We start from the raw sequence: 22,036 nt of genomic DNA on the forward strand, positions 1-22,036 counted from the left end.
GGTAGATACGTACATAAGAAATCCGTGTAAAAAAAGAGGCGTTTCCTATTGTAAAATGGGGGATACGTTCCATGTCATCTGAAAACCGTGTAAGATGAAATAACGAACTATATTTTCTTGGGTGTATGCATAATTGGAATTCCAATTTTTAAAGCCATTCAATGAATTTAAAAACTCCTAGGGATAACAGACTGCGTCTTCGATATTAGTCACGGGGTCTATCGATTAGTATTTTTTATTTCTTCGGGTACCTTTTGAATAACTAGATCGTTTATTTCGTTGACACTGTTATTCCTGGGTGACACTATTGCCCTAGAACACAACCAATGAAATTCCATTTCGTGCAAATTCTCGATGTCAGGGATGTTCAAGATTAGGGATAACAAAAGTTTAAAAGATAAGCAATATTTCCATCCTTTAGAAGAGTTGCAGCAATTATTAAATTTGCAAGAAACGTCTTGCCAATGCCAAAAAAAATGTTGTTTTTGTTATTATTCACGCTTTAACTCTCGCCCTTATCAGTGCGTTGCAGCTTCGCTAAATGTTAAACAACATTCTCAGTTATAAGTAAGTAATGAATTTTTTTTTAACTAATATTTTCTGAATTTTTTTTTTACAGACCAGGTAATCCAAACCTTCAAAGTGGTTCAGGCCATTTTTTATTTCCTGCAACAGTTAAGTCACCTATAGCGAACAGACAAAAACTCAACTTATTTTTATAAATAAGATAAATAACCTATATATAGATCTCGATTAATTTTATGTGAACAAAGCTATTATACTCTGTAGCAACATGTTGCGAGAGTATAAAAATTTGAAAGAATTTGTGAAAATTATTTCCAATTTACTCAAATAAGTGTATGTGTCTACAAGACAGATGAAATAGTACACCCGACCTAGTGCATTTCTCTCATTTGTTTGAAGGTAGGTTATAACTTTATAATTTATTTTTTAAATTCTTATGTGGATTAAGCGAATCATCCACTTCACACAGTAATCCGCAAAAGAATTTCAAAAATTTCACTACTTTTATAAATTCAGTTGAACTTCATGTCAGTGGTGGGTACTGCCGGTAAGACCAACCACATCAGAGACATGGAGAGTGTGTGAGATGAGGCTTAAGAAAAAAACTTTTATTGATGAAATAATTCCTTATAGCTGCAAAGCAATATGAACAGCTAGGCTACTAGCAGCTGGGCGGCTATGACGAATGATTTAAGACGAAACTCTTCTGATGATAACCAACGGCGACAGCAGTTTGGCTGCCAACGTTGTCAAAAGAAAATACATAGTACATACATATGTATGTATGTACCTGTATACATATATGGAAGGTAGTCTCAAAGTCAAAGGCAGTGACGAGAGGCGCGAAGAAATTGATGTTGTATTTAATGCGCACAAATGTATGGTATAAGTGCGTACATACATACATATGTATGTATGTATGCCTTTGCGTATATTTATGTGCGTACGCATACACACTATTATCTGGCGGCTAGATGATTTATTGCTTTCTTGCCAAGAGGAAACGCAGCTGAAAGTGTATTTGCAAATATTGGTCATTCAGTAAAGCAAAGAACGTGAACGAACTGACAACGCGTGCGACAAATATTTTATGTAAATTTTTAGTGGTAAACCAAAGTGCTTTAGTGGTGATCCAAAGTGCTAACAATAAATACCAAATCCTAGTTAAACGATATTTTGTGCGCAAAACTGTCCGTGATGTGAAGATTTATCTTGGAAGTATGATCGCATAGTTTAGCATAATTCAAATTCAGTGCGCGCCAAGTAGCGATATTTACATTTTGCCGCATTAATTATGCGCTCTTTTGCATACGAGGGCAGTCCAATAAATACGTAGCCTCTAAAAGAGAAACAAAAAAAAACCTAGACTTCTCTTAGTGCGTTACACGCAACGTTTCTTCAACTTCTTTAACTACGCGACCAAATCTGGAGCATATAATCGAAGCGGCAAAAGAATATTTCGACCAATTTGGCCGCGTCAAGATATGTTAGACGGTGTGCAGTCAATGGTGGTCGTCATCGAATCGATCCAATAATTGAACGTTGGCCTTCTTCTTCCATTATTTGGACTAATCTTCGGTTTTGATTGTCTATCAGATCCATGTTTCGTCGAACGTCAAAAACGACGCTTAACTTCCTTCATATTGCGCTGAACCTGCGTTAACAATGAAGTGGTTCCAAGGTTGCGCTTGATTCAACAAAACTTCACTTGTGACAATTCGATAGTGAAGATTCACCGTCTACTGCACACAAAACGCTCGTTGATTTCACTGCTCGTTTTATGCGCGAATGTACAACAAAATAATAGAGTTCGCTTGGGATAGTGGCGTCGTCGGTTGGTGAGGTTAAGTATATGTACATCATATATCGGATTACCCTCGAAGGCACATTAATTGCGTATACGATTCACCGACGCTTTTGAGACTTCGCTCGCGTGCAGCATAATTCTTATTAATTTTATCATTTTCTATTAAGTTTTTCGCTTGTTTTTAAAAGTTTGTGTATATATTGTTTTTGCAACTAACAGTCTATAAATTCCAATACAATATATCCAGCTCACAAACACATTAGAATCATCCCGACGCTTAGGCAATGACGCTGCTGACATCAGCGTCGCGGCCAAACCGCAATTGCTAGCAACAACGCGGCGCATAATCGGCGCGTACAAAATCGATTAGCCATTAGCCGGCAATTGTTGATTTGTATACACCTACCTATATATAGATATGTACATATATACAGCGGCATGCACGCCTTTTAGCTAGCAGTAATCCGATTGCGTTGAACCATTCAGCCACTGAGTCGCTGAGCCGCTGATCCGCAGTTCCGTCGCGTCGTCGCTGCTACTCAGCTGCTGTGCCGTGCCGCAAAAGTTCTATAAAACTAACGTACGCTTAGCGTTCCACTATGATTCTTTCTTACGTCTGCGACAGTGTTGGCTGCGGTTGATTGAACGATTGCTCATTCAAGTGTTGGAACGAACGCGTTTCCTGTTTCGTATCCAGTCGACGGGTTCACGTTAGAGCTTCAACAGTAAACGCTTCATAAAGCAACAGTCTGTTTCTTGTTTTTTTTTTATTATTATTTGTGCTCTTGGAGAAGGATCGAACGCGTCCGTATTGATCCCATCATCCAACCTTTCTAGTTTGCCGCCATAGCTTTCGAGGCAATTATCCGCGGCAGGTTTCAAAAAATTAATACGCTGCAACATTGTATAGCGCATACATACATACATATATACGTACGTTGCAGACGCTTACAGCAAAGGCAAAGCACAGCGCCAAACAGGCTTAAAGTCAATTTCTAATATTTCGGCTTGTCCACTGAGGATACTGTTACCACGCGCGTTTCTCCTTCGTCCAGCCGTCTTGTAGGGTGCTGTCTGCGTGCGCGCACGCCTTCATATAAACATACAACGCAGCGTACATTTTTGTGTGCGTGCGTGTGTATTGAAATCTTTTCGCGGTTCAATTGATCGACTTCGATCGCGAACTTTGTTTGCCAATCGCGCACTTTACGGTCCATCGATCGGTTTAGTTCGCTTTCATCCACGGCATTGTGCGCTTATTAGAACCGCAAAGAGGCGCCTGAGTTTCACCAACCATTCGTTACGGTGTTTGTAGCGAAAATTCGTTAATGTTCTTTAAATAATTTTGTTATATTTTTTGTTTGTTAAAAGTTGTAAACAAAAAAAAAACATCAATTAAATGTGTGTTGTTTATATTTTACAGAAGAGATGATATGCAATTAAAATTTCAAAGCAAAAAAAGAGGCGTCAGTAAATAACTTATATAAACTTATATTTAATCAGTCAGTGCCAAAAAGTGAGTGTATGCTATTCTGTGCTTCTACGTGAACGCAAAAAAAGGCTGTTACCCTGTTGCAAGCCCTACTTCGTGGCAACTCCTAATTGAACAAGTGAACTATCTTGACCAGTGCTTAATTTGCAGCCTTACCCTTACGTTATTACGTAAATACGTATCCATATAAGGCAAATACCTATATATATATAAAATACAGCAATTTGCGGTGAAGCCAGATCGTCTTGCATTACTTTTTGTTGGATTAACGGAGTCATCGTTGTTGCAGTAACATTAAATTGAAGAATATGAAGCTCTTCGCCATCATTTTAACCCGTAAGTAAACATATTTTTGAATTTACGTTTATGTATAACAACACTAAGTTAGAGTAAACTAAGTGATTCGAGAAAAAACATATTTTTTACAAAACATTTATTTTCTTGATATGGTTTTTGAATAGATTCTATACCCGAAATAAGTTGAGACGTATTTTCTTAATGCTGCTTTTAATTAGAGTGATTCCTTGTGAGGAATCAACTGCAAAATATTCGACTTACTACCTAAGTATATATTATAACTTTTACATTCCAGTAAAGCACAGGAGCGAATTTAGGGACAATATTATTTTGGAGAAATTTGTTTGAAAACAATTCAATGCCAAAATTTATGCAACATACAAATTTATATTCAGAATTCTTTTATCGATATTAACATACTTTTTAAAGCTGAACATAAAGGAGTTACATGGGTTTCCTCGGATAAAAATATCATATAAAAAATTAAATATTTTATTCAAATTTTTTATTGTTACAAACGCTATTAACAAAGAAATTCTGAAATTTTTGGAAAAAAATATTTAAAACTCGGCTAGATAAATCTTTAAATAAGTACTTCTTTTAGTTTAAACCTGAACTTAGAACTTGGACGAAGGAAAAAAATTAAAATTGGAGTTTTGGCAGCCATTTTTACCAAAAAAAAATGAAAATTTCAGTGAAAATGTTGCGACATTACAAGTATTTAAGAATTGTTTCTCAAAGGCCTGTGTAAAATTTCATGAAAACCTGTTGAGCAGTTCTTGAGAAATCTTAAATACGGCGCACTTAGCCTAGCTTAGTTTGCAGCGCACAAGTACTCAAGGCTGTCTAACCGAAACTATTACTCGGATCAACTTGAAATTTTAGGACAATATTTAAGAGGAGTTGTAGAATTTAAAAATATAATAAAAAATAGATTTTATGAAACCCGCAAACTCATGTAACCTCTTAAAGAGCGCAAAGCTGACGGAACTTTCTCGGCCAAGACTATGTTGTCTTTTGCATGAAACCTCGGAAATTATACTCAATTCAGCATTTTTATAATATTAACCACCAAAATTGAGCATTACCCAAATTTCTTTAGATCCTAAAAAAACGCTTCATGTGGCAAGGTATTTTGTATTTCTTAAGGGTAAGGTTTGTTTCGTCGAAAAAAGACCTTTTTTCGTGAATTTAAAAAAAAATTATTGCTGTAGGTTTATTTTACTTATTATTTTATGAAAATACAATATTTGAAGGATACTTAAAAAAGTTTTATTGAAAAATAGCGAGGAATAACGGATTTATAGGCGATCTCTGCAGGCACCTCGAAAAAAAGTTTTTGTGCGGTGACCAGCCTACAGCATCACTGGATCATCTGAAACCAAAAAAATCAAAATGCTTTCTTTAGTTTATTAGTTTATCTTTCAATTGACGTCGAGTCTTTTTTTAATTTTTCAATTTTTCAATTTTTGGTACCACTTTCAAGCCAAAATGACGATTTTAGACGAAAAAATCGACTTATTTGTTATTGTAAAATTCTTAGAAATTAAAATTTTTGGAAAAACTGACGTCATTCGAGAGCTATATATATGTAGAAAATTTGTACAAAATTTCGAAACGATCGATGCAGTAGTTTTTTCTGTAGGTTGGTCACCGACTTTAAAAATGACATATTTGGGAAAATCGATTCAATGTTTTGTACACTCAGCGCAGGTAGCTGGAAGGCGCGCAAACCCAAATTAGGGGTACCGTTATTCAACCTGCTGTAACTTCGTTAGGTTTTCTCCGAATGACCTAAAACTTTAACACAATATTCTTGCAATGTTAATGGTTCAGAAAAAAAAAATAAAAAAAAAATGGAAAAAAAAGTTGTCAAACCTTACCCCCCCCCCTAAATCTCCGGAACGCTATTGGCAGTATAAAAATACAAAATCCATATATGTACATATGTATGTATATTAACAACGAGTTAAAAAGAAGTATTTAAAATGAGTAGAAGCAGAAAGGTAGAGGTTTGGCAAAGTAGTCGATTGGGCAGAATAAAAAAAATGAGACTTTGACAGGTCGTTAAACCGAAGCAAAGGAATAAAATGTTTGTATGCTTTAGTTATGTATTATATTCAAAAAAGAATTCGAAATGCAGATATTAATTATTTTAATTTTTACAAAAGCCGTGCAATTGGCAAAAGTGTATCTCCTAAAGATGTTCATCTTAAGAGCTTTGCCAAAGGTATCGGTCGAAGCATCTTATGATAATTAAAGGAGCAACTTTTCGTGATAATGGATCTCGTCGCTTTAGTTGTTGAGTTTAGAGTTGAGAGGGGGTATTTTGACTCTCTTATTAAAAGTATGATGACATCTTTCAAGACTAATTTTATCTCAAAATATTAGATCTGAGGGTGGTTTAACAAATAATTCGCTCGAAGATCGCTTCCGATTAATAACATTTTTAGCACGGAATATCAATATTTCTCTAAATTACGACCAAATATCGATACTATCGAAAGTGACTCATTGTTTTGCAGTTTCAAAATCATTTTTCCCGTATAAAATTTTATAACTAGATAATTTCTATGAAATACTCGTATTATTCGTATCAATGGCCACTACACATACGAATTGGGCATTTAAAATGAAACGCAGTATGCGTTGATCTAACTTATTTCAACGATTTTAATTAGATTACAAATGAATTATTTAAAGCACGTATGTAAGTACATTCCTACTGGCAAATCTCTGTAAATAAATAAACATCTATGACTCATACTGCATTTGCATCTAAGTAGATAGAAGAGCATAAGATAAATATTTTATATAAGTTGAATAATTGTTATCGACAAATGTATGTATACCGGTTACAACGACATTCCAACTTTTCGAAACCGTTTTGGATCACAATTTGTTTTTTTTTTTAAATAAACCTCAGACTCACTGATCATCTCCTAATTGAGAAAAAGAAGACTTCACTCCATACCAAATCCAATGACAGAATTAATATAATGCTCACTGAAAATAGGCGCCCAACTTCACAAAGTTTTCGCAAACCAAATATTTCTGAACCGATCACAGCCTGAAATATTACACTTGAGAAGACTAATAGCCAGACGGGTGTCAGATTTAGATTTGCTCATCCCTGATAACAAGCGCAACCGAAAGACCACTGCTTAGCAGTGTTTGGCGCTGTTTAAACGCAATACGAGATTCTGCGTCGCACTGGCGAACCTGCTCTGAACAAAGCAAAAATTGTCTTATCGGTGGGACATGATCTATATCTGACTCGACGTCGAAATGCAGAAAAAACTCTCTATTACCTTCCATTAAGAAAACACATCGTTCCGCAATTCTGCCGATTTGTGTTCAGATTTTTGACCGTTTGACCTCTTTTTGATTTCAAAAGTATTAAATGTAATTTGAGTCGCATGATGAATTATCAATGTATACATATGTATGTACATACCATATGCCTAGATATTGACATGTAAAGTAAAAACTATGTGAACTACTCATCAATGTTATAGAAGAATGTTATAGAATAGAATTCGACCATCTGGGGAATATCAATTTCGTCATGTCTAAAACTGTGTGTATTTAATAATGTATAAAATATTTTTTATTTAAATAAATGTTATTACGCCACTTCAATTATACACACTTACACGCACACATACAGTTTTCACTTCTCCAAGGCAATGAAATGTGTAGAGCGATGGGCTGAAAGGGGCGGCGTGTGCGTTCGTAATTGCGACGATCTGGTATGTAGCGCGGCCAGACCAATTGGCGTCTATCGAATCGCGCGTTTTTACGCGCTGTCTGTTTATTATTTTAATGTGGTGTTGGGAATTCGTATTTAAATGCATTAATATGGGTGAGATAAGCGTCAAAGTGTTGATTGCAAGTGAGAAGCTTCTGACTAAAAATGAGATTTACAAACATAACTACATATGTATGTACATATATACTGACATACAATGTGTAGTAGTAAATGAATTCACAAAAAACGTGTTTCGCATATATTTTTATGAAATATATTATTTCTTATCTCATTTGGAAATTACATATAAAAAATTTCAAATAGTAAAAGCTTATAGGATTTTTAGCAAATGCCTTCACTTTTTTGTAAAACTATTTTAGACGATGAAGTCGACTCATGCGACAAAGATTATATCTTTCGCTTCTGCTAAATCCGACTCTAAAATTCGATTTATGTGTACTAGCAGTTGGATTATTGCATATGTTGGAAATACCGAAAACAAAATACTCGTCTTAATCATAGCCAAATTGAAATAGGAAAAGGTTTCACTTAGTAGTTTGAGCTTTCCCGCTGAATCTGTATATAATAATTGAGTACAAGTAAGCCAGCGCTAAGTTTGATAGCAGCAGAACATTTTATACTCTCGCCGTTTGCAAGGCTCAAAGACTGGGCTATATTTTCAGATGTACAAAACAGGAAGCTCGAAAAAGTTCTTGACTAATTTCATTCAGCTAAATCACATTATGGTTAAAAAAGAGTTCATTTAATTTCACTAGAATATCACTTTTATTGACTAATGTAAACCGAGAAGGTCAACTATATTGAGGACAGTGGAAAATCTGGACTGATTCCATTTATATTGGTTCGATTTATATATAAGGAGTAATTCAATGCTCCTTTTCTACTAGTTTCGTCAATAAACTAAATTAGATTCAAGATTATACGTTCACTTATCGTTCATACATATTAACCTATATATGCGGTATGAAGCTAACTAGAGATATGAAAACCTTTATTTTAAGCATATGAAGGATATAGAAAATATTGCCAGGATTTTATTAGCCTTTGTTGCCAGCAAAATAAATCCGCTGAACTTCACTTAGATACCTTACAGGTTGCGCATATTTTCGGCAAAAAGTCAAACATTTTTACTGAGGTCCACATGTACAGTATTTAGCGCCACAACTGAAATAACTTTATTTGTCCTTCATTCATACATATAGTAAAGTTATACAATCTAAAAGAATTTAATATTGAGTTCATTATCAAATCAACAATGTCAAAATGATGTTATGCACCAAATTTGGTTGAAATTGGTTGAGTAGATACATAAGTACATATATGGGATTTCATCAACAAGTTGGCGGTACTACGGCTATGGCCCAAGTTTTATACTGGTTCACATGTAACGCTGCGAAATCCTCTTCACTGTCAAATTTAATGCTTTTCGTGTTCTAAGACGAATTATGACACTTTCAGTAGTTTTGAACATAGTCGTAATAAGGGAGACGGGCGAGATTATTTTCCGATTTTACCGGCTTTGCAGCAAGTTTGGTCCGATTTTGGACATCTGCAATAATAAACTCTTTTGAGCATCAAGTTTCAGCAATATATCCAAATTTTTATTCAAGTTATCGCTGCACGATCTGTCTGTTCGTCTAAGGTGAACAAAAATAGTAGCATATTCCGCGCAACATGTGGCCAGAGTATAATGAGAGTAATAATTATAAGCCTTTCAGCAAAACGTTTTTTATGAATTTTTTTTGTACTATTAGCTAATTGACTAAATGATTAAATTAAACGGCTGTCTGGATTGTCTTTCAAATTTTGCTACCGATACTATATGTTTACCTAATCACCGAAGGCATTGGTTTTGTGGGAATGATAACATAGAGATATACACGATTATTCGTTTTCGACTGTTAATTATATTGAGTTATATGATATATTTTAATATTATTTTTTTATGCCCACAACATCTTAGAAAGGGAGATGACTATGCTATTCTGATAAAAAATTAATTGTTAGAGGACAGCGTTATGCTTTAGATATTTTTACTATTTGGATATGAACTAATATTAGTTTTTAAACACATTTACGCACAATTAAGTTTATTATTATTTTTCTTACAATAGTTGCCTTGTACGCCTTCGCATTGGCGCAGTCGCTGGCGAATGTTAAGTGTCAAATGAATTGTGATCTGCAGGACTTTAGACCGGTCTGTGGTATAGATGACGCTGGTAAGACGAAAACATTCAACAATCTGTGCATTCTGAAGACAGAGAATTGCCTGCGACATCTTTGTAAGTAAAAAATTAAAATATATATTTATAAATTATGCATACATATATGTAGATATGTACTTTCATAAAAGAACAAATGCGAAAACAGTTTTAAAGCTAATTGACAACAAAGTCAACAACTTTGTAACTTTTTAAGAACAGCGAAATTTTTACTGCGGAAAACATCATGGGATGTTGAAAAATGTTACAGCAGTTCAAAAAATGAGTGAAAATATAATATATTTTGAAATTTTTGTATAAAAAAGGAAAGAATGCCACCCAAGCCACCAACAACAATGCTTTGCTCGCTTCTGTTCTGGAAATTTCGATGTGAAAGATGCACCTTGCTCTGGTCGACCTATCTATATATATATAGTTTATCTACTATAGGACCATCTCGTAAACCGACATGGCATTGCTAAGAAACTTAACATTCATCATCAAACGGTTTTGAAACATTTAAAAAGGCTGGCTTTAAAAAGAAACTAGATTTTTGGGTACAACACGAATTGTCTGTGAAAAATTTAAACGATCGAATTAACATTTGCGATTCTCTGCTGAAACGAAATGAAATCGAAACATTTCTGAATCGAATGGTAACAGGAGACGAAAAGTGGATCAAATATGACAATGATATGCAGAAAACATCATGGTCCAAGCGTGGTGAAGCTCAACAAATAGTCGGAAAGCAAAGATTGACGCCTCGAAATGTTATACTGAGAGTTTGGTGGGATCAAAAAGGAATCGTCCACTATGAGCTGCTCCAGGGTTTTTAAACGATGGAGTCTATATTTTACTGTCAACAACTGATGAGACTGAAACAAGCAATCAAAAAAAGAACGACCAGAACTGATCAACAGAAAGAGCTTCGTCTTCCATCAGGACAATGCTAGATCACGCACATCTTTGATGACTCGGCAAAAAAGGGGAGAGCTTGGCTGGGAAGTTTTGATGCATCCACTATATAGCTCTGACCTTGTACCATCAGACTATTATTTGTTTCGATCAATTCAGAACTCTCTTAATGGAGGAAAGTTGGCTTCAACTGATGCAGTAATGTCTTTAGCGAAAAAATGGCAAAAAGTGGTCGACCAACATGATATATATTTGGTTCATGAAAGTTCATTATAAATATAAAAAAATAAATTGAAGTTTGATTAGAAATACGAAAAGACTTTTTTGATCACCCAATATCATAAACGATAAAACGATCTAAATTTCAACTGCAGTCCAAATTTCCGGTATTTGGGGGATTGAACAGTTTTGGTTGGATTTGGGAAAATTTTGGTCATAAGATTGCATACTTAAATGACTTTATTCGCGCGAAGTTTTATCAGGTTATATTAATTTCTTCTTGATTTGTGCACTCGAAAGGAAAGAATAAGATGGAATTTTATAGACAGATAACAGTTACATGAATTTCAACTTTTCTCGTCATTCTGATCATTTATATACATATACATAACGTATCTATCTCGCTGAGCTTTAGGTGATACTTACAACCGTTCGGTGAACAAGACTGTTATACTATTTAGCAAGATGTTGCAAGTGTATAAAAATCAACACTTAAGATATGGTATACAGGACTATATGTAATATTTCGATCGTAGTGACCTTTACAATTTTACGTACATATTTACTTAATATGAATAATATTTATATAATGTCTTTTCTTTGCAGCATTCCAGAAAACTTCCGATGGCGTATGTCCATAGATGCTAATTATATAAAACAAAGAAACAGTACTAACTTGCAAACATCAGTGATCCAGCTCTAAAAATTAACAATTAAATTAGTTAATAAACTAAGTGCAAATTATGTGTGTCAAGCAATTTTATCGTTTTATTCATTAACTGCTACTTTTCATACGCACATTTTCATCTAAGCATTTTAACACAAATTTGAAAGAAAAGGTTTTAACCAAGCAAATCATCTATGACATCATTTTAAATATACTATATATTACCAAACAGATATAAAACTTATGTATTACCGGGTATTTTACAATAAAAAAGCATGTTATATATAATATATCCGCGTCAGGAAGGCGAGTCTAACATGAAGCGCCGCTCTTGGTCCATGGCAGCATGTGTATGAAAGCAATCTAAATTCTACATTTCAATATGTAAATTCTGGAATTTCGTGTATGACATTCAAGCAGCAGCTGTTGGTTACAATGTAGTCCTAAGTGGGTTTTGTGTGATATTCTTAAGATTTGATTTGGAAAAGTCGTACATTTACTGTAAATTTGCATGTATACAAATGTAAAAAAATAAAAATAAAATAAAATTAAATAAAATGCGTAATGCAAATATTTCTCCATTGAAGTTTAACGGAAAAACAAAGGGTTACTGTTAATACTACCCGTCTGCCGGATAGGTTCTTCGAGCTGTTAGATATGTAATTAATTTTCAACCCCAGCGAATCATAACCTATTCACGAAAAGGTAAACCATATCCCATATCTACTTGAAGAAAGGTATATAAGTTATTTCAAAAGCTTCATGACTGCCAGTCTTAAAACATATAATTCTTTGAGTCGAAATTTCGAGCCACACCTATCGATCGCAGACGACAAATGGAATGAGAAGAACGACAAAGTAGCTAGTTAGGAATAAGCTTGTATTATTTATACTCTTCAAATGATTAATCTCCTGTGGAGCAGCTGATGAAATATCAATCTTCAAACAAAAAAAAAATACTCTAGCAAAAAAGTTCAAAAAAGAATTTTACAAAAATAATTTCTTTGAACCAAACACCACACAATTCAAATTTTCCTCATACAATACGAGTCCATTAATTACCTATTCTAGAAGAAATGAAAATTTTCTCGAAAGACGGTTTATTTATCAATGTAGTCTCCTTGACACAGCGGTTCTCTAACTTAATTAACCTTTTTGAAAGTTATATTTGTTTTGTATAGGTCTTCAAAATAGGCCTCCATAGCTGCGATAACTTCTTCATTCGGCTCAAATTTCTTTTACAAACAATTGGACTATAGTGTTGGCAGTGTTATGAACCGATGAAAGAGCACTTTTTCTTCGCCAAAATATGCCGTTTTTTCTGCAGTTCGGCGTCAAATCAGCCAATAATTTCGTACGGTAGAGCCTTATACTCGTTTTGCCTTTCTTCAAGTAGTTGATATAGATCATATCTTCCGCATTCCAGAAAACAGCATCCCGAATGGTATCCACTGTTTCGACTGTTTCTTCATTTCTGAAGTGTACCAGTGTATCCACATTTCGCCGAGGTCAGAAATGAAGTAGTAGCTCCTTCAGATTACGCTTAAACGACGTGGGCAATCAAAATTTAAAGTGCGACCAGCTTAAATCAATCATCGAACCTGCGTTTTCCCTGCGCGATTTCCATTCCAAATACAAAAATCAAGTCAATAACCGAAATTGCTATTTTTCTTCGTTCGTTCAAAATGTAGGGAAATAGTGGACATTATGTGCGAAGCTGTCAGTGTGTACGTGTAACCGTGAAAGCATGTTTATATGCGGTATTTTTACGAGCTTTATTACGTTCATCCAGAGAACGTATATTATAGAGAAGGTTCACGGCGCGGAGAGCGTAAAAATATTTTTGGCTAACAAAATGCGATGAGTGCATTTCACCACAGCAAAGATCAGAAGGAGAAATTATAACAGTGGCGCGTGAACAGAGCTGAGCATTCAATGAAAATTTGCTGAGAAATATACATTGCTATTACAGACGTACATATGTTGGCCTTTCGCTTATATTTTTATACGTTTACATGCAATCATATTAATTGATATGAATATCATTTTGCGAATTTTTCTGAATTCGTTCAAAATTGATAACATTACCATTAAATTATGATATTTTCAAAGTAATATTTGTAGGTACATATGTATGTACAAATATGAGATACTTTTTAAATATTTCATATGTTTGATAATATGTTATAAATTCACAAATATGTACATGTGTATGTATGTGGATATGTTATTTGTATATACATACATATTTATGACATACTATCACAATATCCTAAAAACTTAATATATTACAAGAACATTGTCTGTAAATTACATTTCTTCATTTAAATTTTCATACGCATCTACATATTAGCACATAGTTACATACATACTTATGTATGTAAGTACAATTCAAATTCAAATCGTGATGTTATCATTTATCAGTAAAAAGTGTGAGCGCACTGCTCTATATGTACATACATACATGCATATGCATATGTGCACGACATTGCCGAACAAATAATGTATACACAAATCAATACAAATATACGTACACATGTAAATATGTACGTATGACATTCCCACACAAATAATGCATACACAACATACATACTTATGTATGTACATATATGCGTTCACATGTAGATATGTCACCCGCAAAAATTAAAAATATGGTTCTACAAAAACAACAATGGGTTCAAATAGCATCAGCGGCGTCACAAGTCAATATGGCAGCCAAGTCGATGCCCAAATTTGTAGAAAAATACACAACAATATTTTCATTCATAAACGCAAGCGCACCTTCAACAGGCAAACTTGCTTCATTCATAAAAACAGACGCCGTAACATCTCCCCGAGCATGCCTTTGCCAACAAGCGTCTTTTCGCAACGATGGCAAAAGCTAAAAATCATAAATTGAACAACTTCCTGATGATTCTTCACAGAATGAAGTGACAAAAGTGGCAACATAGCCGTTGTCGATTTACAATATTTGTCTAAAATATTTTTCCGTGACTCGCAAAAATCTGCGTCGATATGTATGCAAGCTCACACACAAACATATATATCTACGCTGGTTTGCGGGCGAAGCTGGTACAGCGGCAAGGGAAGCAGTGGCAATTGACGATCGTTCGTTTGTGTTTTCGGCACAGCTCGGATTTTCTACCAACAACACAATGTTGTGAAGCTTTGTCGTCGCGTCATTCTTTCGACACATTGATTCTTTGACATGAAAGCAAAAAATATGAGCTTCGCCATTGGTTGTCCGCGTCAACGTAGATTTCGCATGAAGCATTGAGTGTACATATTTACATACATACATATGTTGCACGTAGACAAATTTACAAACATTATGCGTATGGTTTGTCATATTTGTTTACATGCACACATAATTACTTATATATGGACAAATGTGCAACCGCTTGGTCTTTTAACATGATATAGAAAAGTTTAATGACCAAAGCAAATATTTATTTAAGTATATAAATATACATATGTATGTCGTACCAAACCTATGTATATAAAATGCATATTTAGGTAGTAATACAAATCTTATTGAATTATATATGTATTTGCAAAGATTTTATGCAATTCATCATAAAATAGCTCAATCTTAAAATATATACATACATACATATGTATGTACACACTTATGTGCTTTCATAACAAATATATGTACATATGTATACCGATCTATAAATTATATGCAGCATCGTTTGCGCATAGTAGAAAAGGGAATCTGTAAGCGTACATTTCTAAACATTGAAATTAACATATTTTTTCCCATTGGCTCTAATAACTACTCAGTTCTGTTATTGTCGTGCCCCTGATGTTAAATGGTGAAATGCGCTAATAATTTTCTGTGGTGAAATGCACCCATCCAAAACAGGTAATATCCCAAAATTGAAATAATATCCCAAAATTCTCGGCGTCGTGAACCTTCTCTATAATATACGTTCTCTGCGTTCACTACGTTGGTAAGATTGTTAAATGTAGACAGTAAAAATGAGGCATATTTATAGGCGTTCATATGGCCAATAGGTTGAGTGCCTGATAAAATGCCAAGCATTTCTGTTGATGTAAATTCGTAAGGTGAGTTAACATACGCGTTTGTAATTTCCACTAATTCAAAATAATTAAAATAACTATATTTTGTATATGCTTATATAGTTATGAGTAACTTGATAATCCTATTATAATTCTAAAACCTTTAAGTTTACGCAAGCATCATTTTAACATCGAGGTGCATTATGTTAAGAAAAACGTTTTTGCCAAATTTCAATGAATTCTAACCTTTAGTCAAGTTATTAGAAAAATAGCAGCAATGGGTAGCATAACATTGAGACCAATAACTTCAGAACGAAGTGAAGAGATGTCATGTCAGTATTTATTTATTTATAATAATTCATATAACAAAAAGAGTTTTATTATATAAATACATAAACGCAGCACTGGCTACGAGGCCTTCAGCCGTCTTGTAATTATAACTAGGTGAAAAATTCTATTTGCTAAGGGTTAGTGAAGATGTAAGTTTCTTAAATATATTTAAACAAATCTTTGGTTTTTAAGAATCTATATACAATCATCACGTTTTTTCTGAAGGTTCACTTAGTAGTTTTATGAGATCAATGATGCCAGAGTTGTGGGCTGTTGGGTGAAGCATCGGACAAAGTGTGAGTAAGTGTTTGATAGAAGCGGTGTCATCGCAAAGGGGGCAAATGGATGGGCTTTTACCCGATAGTAAGTGGGCGTGTATTATGATAGTGTGTCCAATCCTTAATCGAGTATATGTCTTCATTGCGCTAGTTGGAACTGTTGACGAGTAGATTATTTGATTTCTGGCTGGGTTTATGACCGCGTAGTGATGTTTAAATGTTTTCCATTCGCTTGCGTTTTTTTGATGCCTTTTGTGCTAAATAAGGTTAAGAATGTCTTGCTTGGCTTAAGGCAGGAGTCCGGGCTACATTTTTCGCAGCGAGGTCTGCAAAGTGGTTGCCTGTAATACCAGCATGGCCAGGGATCCACATTACTTGGATTTTCTGAGGGGCACCAATGACCGCGTCCCTGATAACTTCTATTATGGGATTGCGAAGGAGACGTTATTGCAGACATACACGATTTGCTATCTGTACAGATGAGGAACTTTCCTTTAGTCTTTTTTGCGTAATTAACTGCATGAAGGATAGCAGATCCTTCAGCGGTAAATACAGAGCTCGTTGAGGGAAGTAGCCAATAGCAAATAATTTCTACTGTGGCAGTGACAACCGCTGACGAAGTGGAATCGATGGACTTGGAGCCATCCGTAAACAATAACTTCCAGCCATTATTTGTGTAATTAGATTCCAGTTCAGCAAAGGTTTGTTGAAAGACTTCGTTTGGTGTGTTTTGCTTGGACAAAAACATAAGCTTATTCTGTAGTATTTTATCATTGATCAGACAGGGAGGATATCGAGTGGTGAATTTGCGTGTTGCGTTACGTAAAATATTATTTTCTGCAGCGAAACTTAAGCATCTCGAAATAGCCGATTGTATTCTTGAAATTTTTCTTTTTTTCGTGGCATGCGTGATAGCGAAGAATCTATAATTTTATTTTGAATAGTTGGTAAACCAGATTCAGCCATTATCGTTTTTATTGGCGAGGTTGGAAAGGCCCGGAGACTTTGCCGTATTGCGAATGGTATTCTAGTTAAAGGTAATACGCTATGACAAATATATAAATATTTTGTTTCAGAACAAAGGCTTTCAGTCCATGTACTAGTATTTTTTCTGAGTTTATTTTCTACGCGCTGTTCCAGTTAGATAAATATACTGATATTCTGAAGTGGCAACCTATTTATTTTTTGCTAAGCGTGAAGTGTAAATATAATATATAAAGAGGGATCCTTTCCGAGGTTCAATATTTTTTAAAAGAAAAAACTCAGAAATTTCAAATTTAATCGGGAATGTTTATAATTATTCGAAAAAACATTATTTGCCATTTATTTTTTGAAAATTATCTTTTTCAAGTTTTGGAAGCGGCTACGTCTCAGATGGTCCATCCGTTGAGTGCAATTTTCGTTGACTCGTTCGAACATTTCGACTTGTAACTGGCGAATGTAACGAGTCATGTTTTGCTACAAGACCTGAATCGAGGCGGAATTGTTCGCTTGACTTTAGACTTTACATATCCCCACAGGAAAAGGTATAACGGTTTGATATCACACGATCTTGGTGGCCAATCGACCGGCCTAAAACATGAAATTATCCGCTCACCGAAGTGTTCTTTCAATAAATCCGTTGATTGATGCGATGTGTGGGAAGTGGCGCCGTTTTGTTGAAACCAAGTGTCGTCGAGATCATGAGCTCCAATTTCAGTGATAAAGGAGGTGAAATAGAGAATTACCTTTTCAATTTATTTATTTCTCATTGTCAATTATTACATTTGTACAAATAAAACAGTCGTAATGTTTTCTTGATCGCAAGGGTAGAAATCGCGATGAAAACGCGTCTTTTCCCATTTCAAGGACTATTTGCCCAAAAACGATCGAAATTCGGTACTCAAAATGTTTAATATTATACATTATGTGTATTATGATGTCAAAAAAGTACTCATTCCAATTTTTTTAATTAAAGCATGGTCCTATGTAAGGGTTAACTAACGCAAATTTGCAACCGTCAACATCATTTCTATGACGTAGCAAACTTGTTGAGACAACAAACCCGGTTTGAATGAATCAAATTTGGTTTAAATGACGCCAAACCATAATACATATAATTGATAACTAGTTACACAAAACTAGAATTTGATTGTTTTGATACATAAATGTTTATATCTGGCTAACTTCATCGACTTAAGCAACCAATAAATGTCACCAATGCAGTACTATTAATATTGATAAAAATAAGTTAATTCATACAAAAAGACTATTTAAAAGAAAACAATAGAAATCTATTAAAAATTACAGACGTCAACAAAATATTTTTAAAAGTGCTACATATTTATAAGGATTTAGTAATGACTACAATCTAATGACGTCTGTTCTACGAATAAACTAAGCTGAAATAATACATGCAGACTGATTGCTTCTGATAGCTTACATTTACTTAAATGTTCAATTTTAATGATTCGTTTGACTCTTAATCAAATTACCTTTGAATTTTATTGCATTGTGAATATTCACTTGTACTCACATAATTAAGCCACTGCAAGACAAAACTATAAATTCAAAATATAAAGTCATGGAAGTAGCTTTGCATTTGTTTGGCACCTAATGGAGATTCGATGTGCAGCCAGGTCCTAATCCACCTGGTCTTTCCAATGGAGTAGATGTCTTCCTCTTCCTCGCTGTATATCTCATACAGCTCATCGTTCCATCGATTGTCATCCTCCGTGCCGCTGCACCATATACCAGGACGGGAATAATGAGTGACTTATAGAGTTTTGCTTTTGTTCGTCGAAAGAAGACTTTAATTCTCAAATGCAAACCCAGTCCGAAGTAGCACCTACTAGCAAGTGTTATTCTGCGTTGGATTTCGAGGCTGTTAATTCTTGTTGTTGTTGGTGTTAATTCTGGTTCCACCAATGATATCGATGCGATTGGTATACGCCAGCAGCTATACACTCTTGTATAAGATTATACCTTTTCCATTTAGCTCTGCAGCTCAAATTATTTTCTCCAAAAGTCGCACGAGAGAGAGTCAGCTTGTCTGAAATCTCGCCTGAAACGCTTGCTTATCCTCATGGAGCTTTAGGTGTTACTCAACGTCAGTTTACACAGCCGCAATTTTGCGGGGATACCAAACTCATACGTCGCGGCATAAAAAAGCTTATTTTTGTGCTGTCAAAAGCAGCTTTCAAATCGACGAAGAAGTGGTGTGTGTCGATCATGGGTCTTTTCCAAGATTTGGTGCATGGTGAATACGTAGTCAGTTGTTGATTTTCCAGGCCTGAAGCCACACTGAGAAGGTCCAATCAGTTTGCTGACGGTGCACTTAAATCTTTCACACAGTACGCTCGATAGAACCTTATATACGGTATTTCCTAAATAATCAGTATGCTCTGGGCATCAGTCACTAAATCATCTATCTCTGGGGGTTCTACAAGAGTATGCTCCGGTCTGGAACCTTCTGTTAGTCACTGCATATTTTTTGTAGAATTTTCGAGCATGCGTCTCGTTTCCCTCTTCAACTCTCTGTATCTATCCCATCCCGCACGTGTTGGGGTCTATTGTAACGTTGCGATTTAGGCAGTCAGTCTGTTTTCTCTCCGCTACGACACGGCACTCCTCATCGTACCAGCTGTTCTTTTGCATTTTCCGAAAATCAATGGAGCTTGAATGCCGACCCACAGTTCCCTTATACCGAGTTGCTGATTAGTGCCCTAGGAGAGCAGAAGTGCAAGTCGAGTAGGAAATCGTTCGGATGTCTTTGCGATTGCAGCTTCCCGTCGTCCAACCTTCCTTATGTTTGTTGACGTCCGTTTTTTTGCTGCACAGAGGGGAGTGCGTATCTTGGCTGCAAAACCTCGGAGCGTACACACGTCTAAAACACAAGAGACGTGTCTTCCGTCTATCACAATTTGCGCTCCTTATATGGCCACTGTAGGAAATGCCACAAGAACCTACTCGTCTCAGTCCTTGTCCCATCCATGGCAGTTCTTGGACGGCGGTGATGGCAATCTTTAGTCTTATGAGAACAGTAACCAGCTGGGCAGCTGCATTCCAGGTGCATGCCCTTAAATCGTAATCCTTAACGCGTTTGCAGTGGTCATCATCAAAAGGAGGGTCTATCATCGGGGGTTTTTTACGAGGGTTTTTTTTACGAGCCGGGTCTCTAACCCAGCGCACAACCCTAGGGAGGGATGTTTCGCCTTCTCACTTTAGCTCGCCTTCAAACGGATGTTTTTGGCTACCCAGAGGGTATTTGGTCTAAGACCGGAGTTCGTAATATGCTTGAGCTATGTGTAAGAGAATGATTTCTGGCCACTCCCAAGTGAATGGCGCTCAGAGAACTTGCCTCACTTTCGTGAACTTCTACACATGGCTCCATCCTTCAAGGGTTAAGAATACTTTATAATATTTCAGGAAACAAAAGACCATTGAAAATAGTTCCGGTAAAAAATCGCGAAATACAATATTTAATGACAATAGACAAGTAGTGGAGTTGGTGGATCCTTTTTAAATGCCACCTGAAATTAGTGTCCAAATGGAGCATAAGCAAGGTGTAAGTGTACGAATATCAGAACTGATAGTCCGTAATAGATTGCAGGAAAACCACCTAAGTAGGCGAATCGCACAACGCGAATCGAACGTATGAAAGAAGAACATCAAATAAAGTCTACCGTTTGCGAGGGAACACCAGCACTGTGAAACATGGTGGATCTGCAGTCATGGTATGGGGGTGCTTTAATCCATTCGACCTAGAATCACTTGCACATGATGAAGCAAAATGACTGGCAGTTTTTACAGAGACAGTTTAACAGAACATTGAAATGGAAACTACGCCAATGTTTTATGAATGGATTGGATTTTTCAGGAGGATAACGACCCAGAGCAAAGTGTTTCTAGAGGTCTGCCTAAAGCCGGGACTTAAGCCCATAGAGAATCTGTTGAGGATTATTAAGAACGCAGTTCCGGCGAGAAAACCGGAATAATAAATAAAAATGGTAGATTCAGTGGCATAGCTACCTAGGGGCTAGGCGGAGCATTGCCCCGGGGCCTAATAAAGATGGGCGTGGTGAAGCAGAGAGTATTAAAACAAAAATGCTTAACTTCAAGTTCGTGTTGTTTTGCGAATTCATGCACCGTGTATTGAACATCAATAATACAGCCAAAACTTTGCAAAAATGCGACCTTCAATTTGGGCTAGGCGAATAAAGTTTTAGCAGAGACCAAGCAAAGTTGCAAATTTATAGAAATGATTTCGAATTACAGACACTGCAAGAAAATATGGCATTAAAACCCATTTTCAAGAAAAAAAGACAAAAAAAATTAAAAAAAGCATTTTGCTGGATTAGCAGCTGATCACCGATTTCCAAACCGAGAAAAAATATTTATTTGATTTTCTAACACCAACATGTTGATAAAGCAACTTCATTTTTCAGAAATATTCAGATATAATTTATTATTATTTACCGCCTAGTTTTACCGCAACTAACTGAAGCATCGACTGTTCACCAATTATG

The 22,036-nt window shown here is 35.5% G+C and overlaps 1 protein-coding gene across 6 annotated transcripts; it reads left to right on the forward strand.

Moving 5' to 3' along the window:
- Positions 1 to 1,719: 1,719 nt before the first annotated feature.
- On the forward strand, positions 1,720 to 12,469 carry LOC120766416. 6 transcript variants are annotated; one of them, XM_040091875.1, is made up of 4 exons: positions 1,720 to 1,743; positions 3,756 to 4,160; positions 10,008 to 10,175; positions 11,835 to 12,469. In XM_040091875.1, exons 2-4 carry the CDS (start codon positions 4,133 to 4,135, stop codon positions 11,867 to 11,869), a joined length of 231 nt encoding a protein of 76 aa, XP_039947809.1. In that variant the 5' UTR covers positions 1,720 to 1,743; positions 3,756 to 4,132; the 3' UTR covers positions 11,870 to 12,469. The 6 variants fall into 6 exon arrangements, with proteins under 6 accessions (XP_039947809.1, XP_039947803.1, XP_039947804.1 ...); XM_040091869.1 differs by lacking the exon at positions 1,720 to 1,743 and adding an exon at positions 2,939 to 3,079; XM_040091870.1 differs by lacking the exon at positions 1,720 to 1,743 and adding an exon at positions 2,939 to 3,057.
- Positions 12,470 to 22,036: the final 9,567 nt, after the last annotated feature.

This window comes from Bactrocera tryoni, chromosome 1, assembly GCF_016617805.1.
Source record: "Bactrocera tryoni isolate S06 chromosome 1, CSIRO_BtryS06_freeze2, whole genome shotgun sequence".
Taxonomy (NCBI): domain Eukaryota; kingdom Metazoa; phylum Arthropoda; class Insecta; order Diptera; family Tephritidae; genus Bactrocera; species Bactrocera tryoni.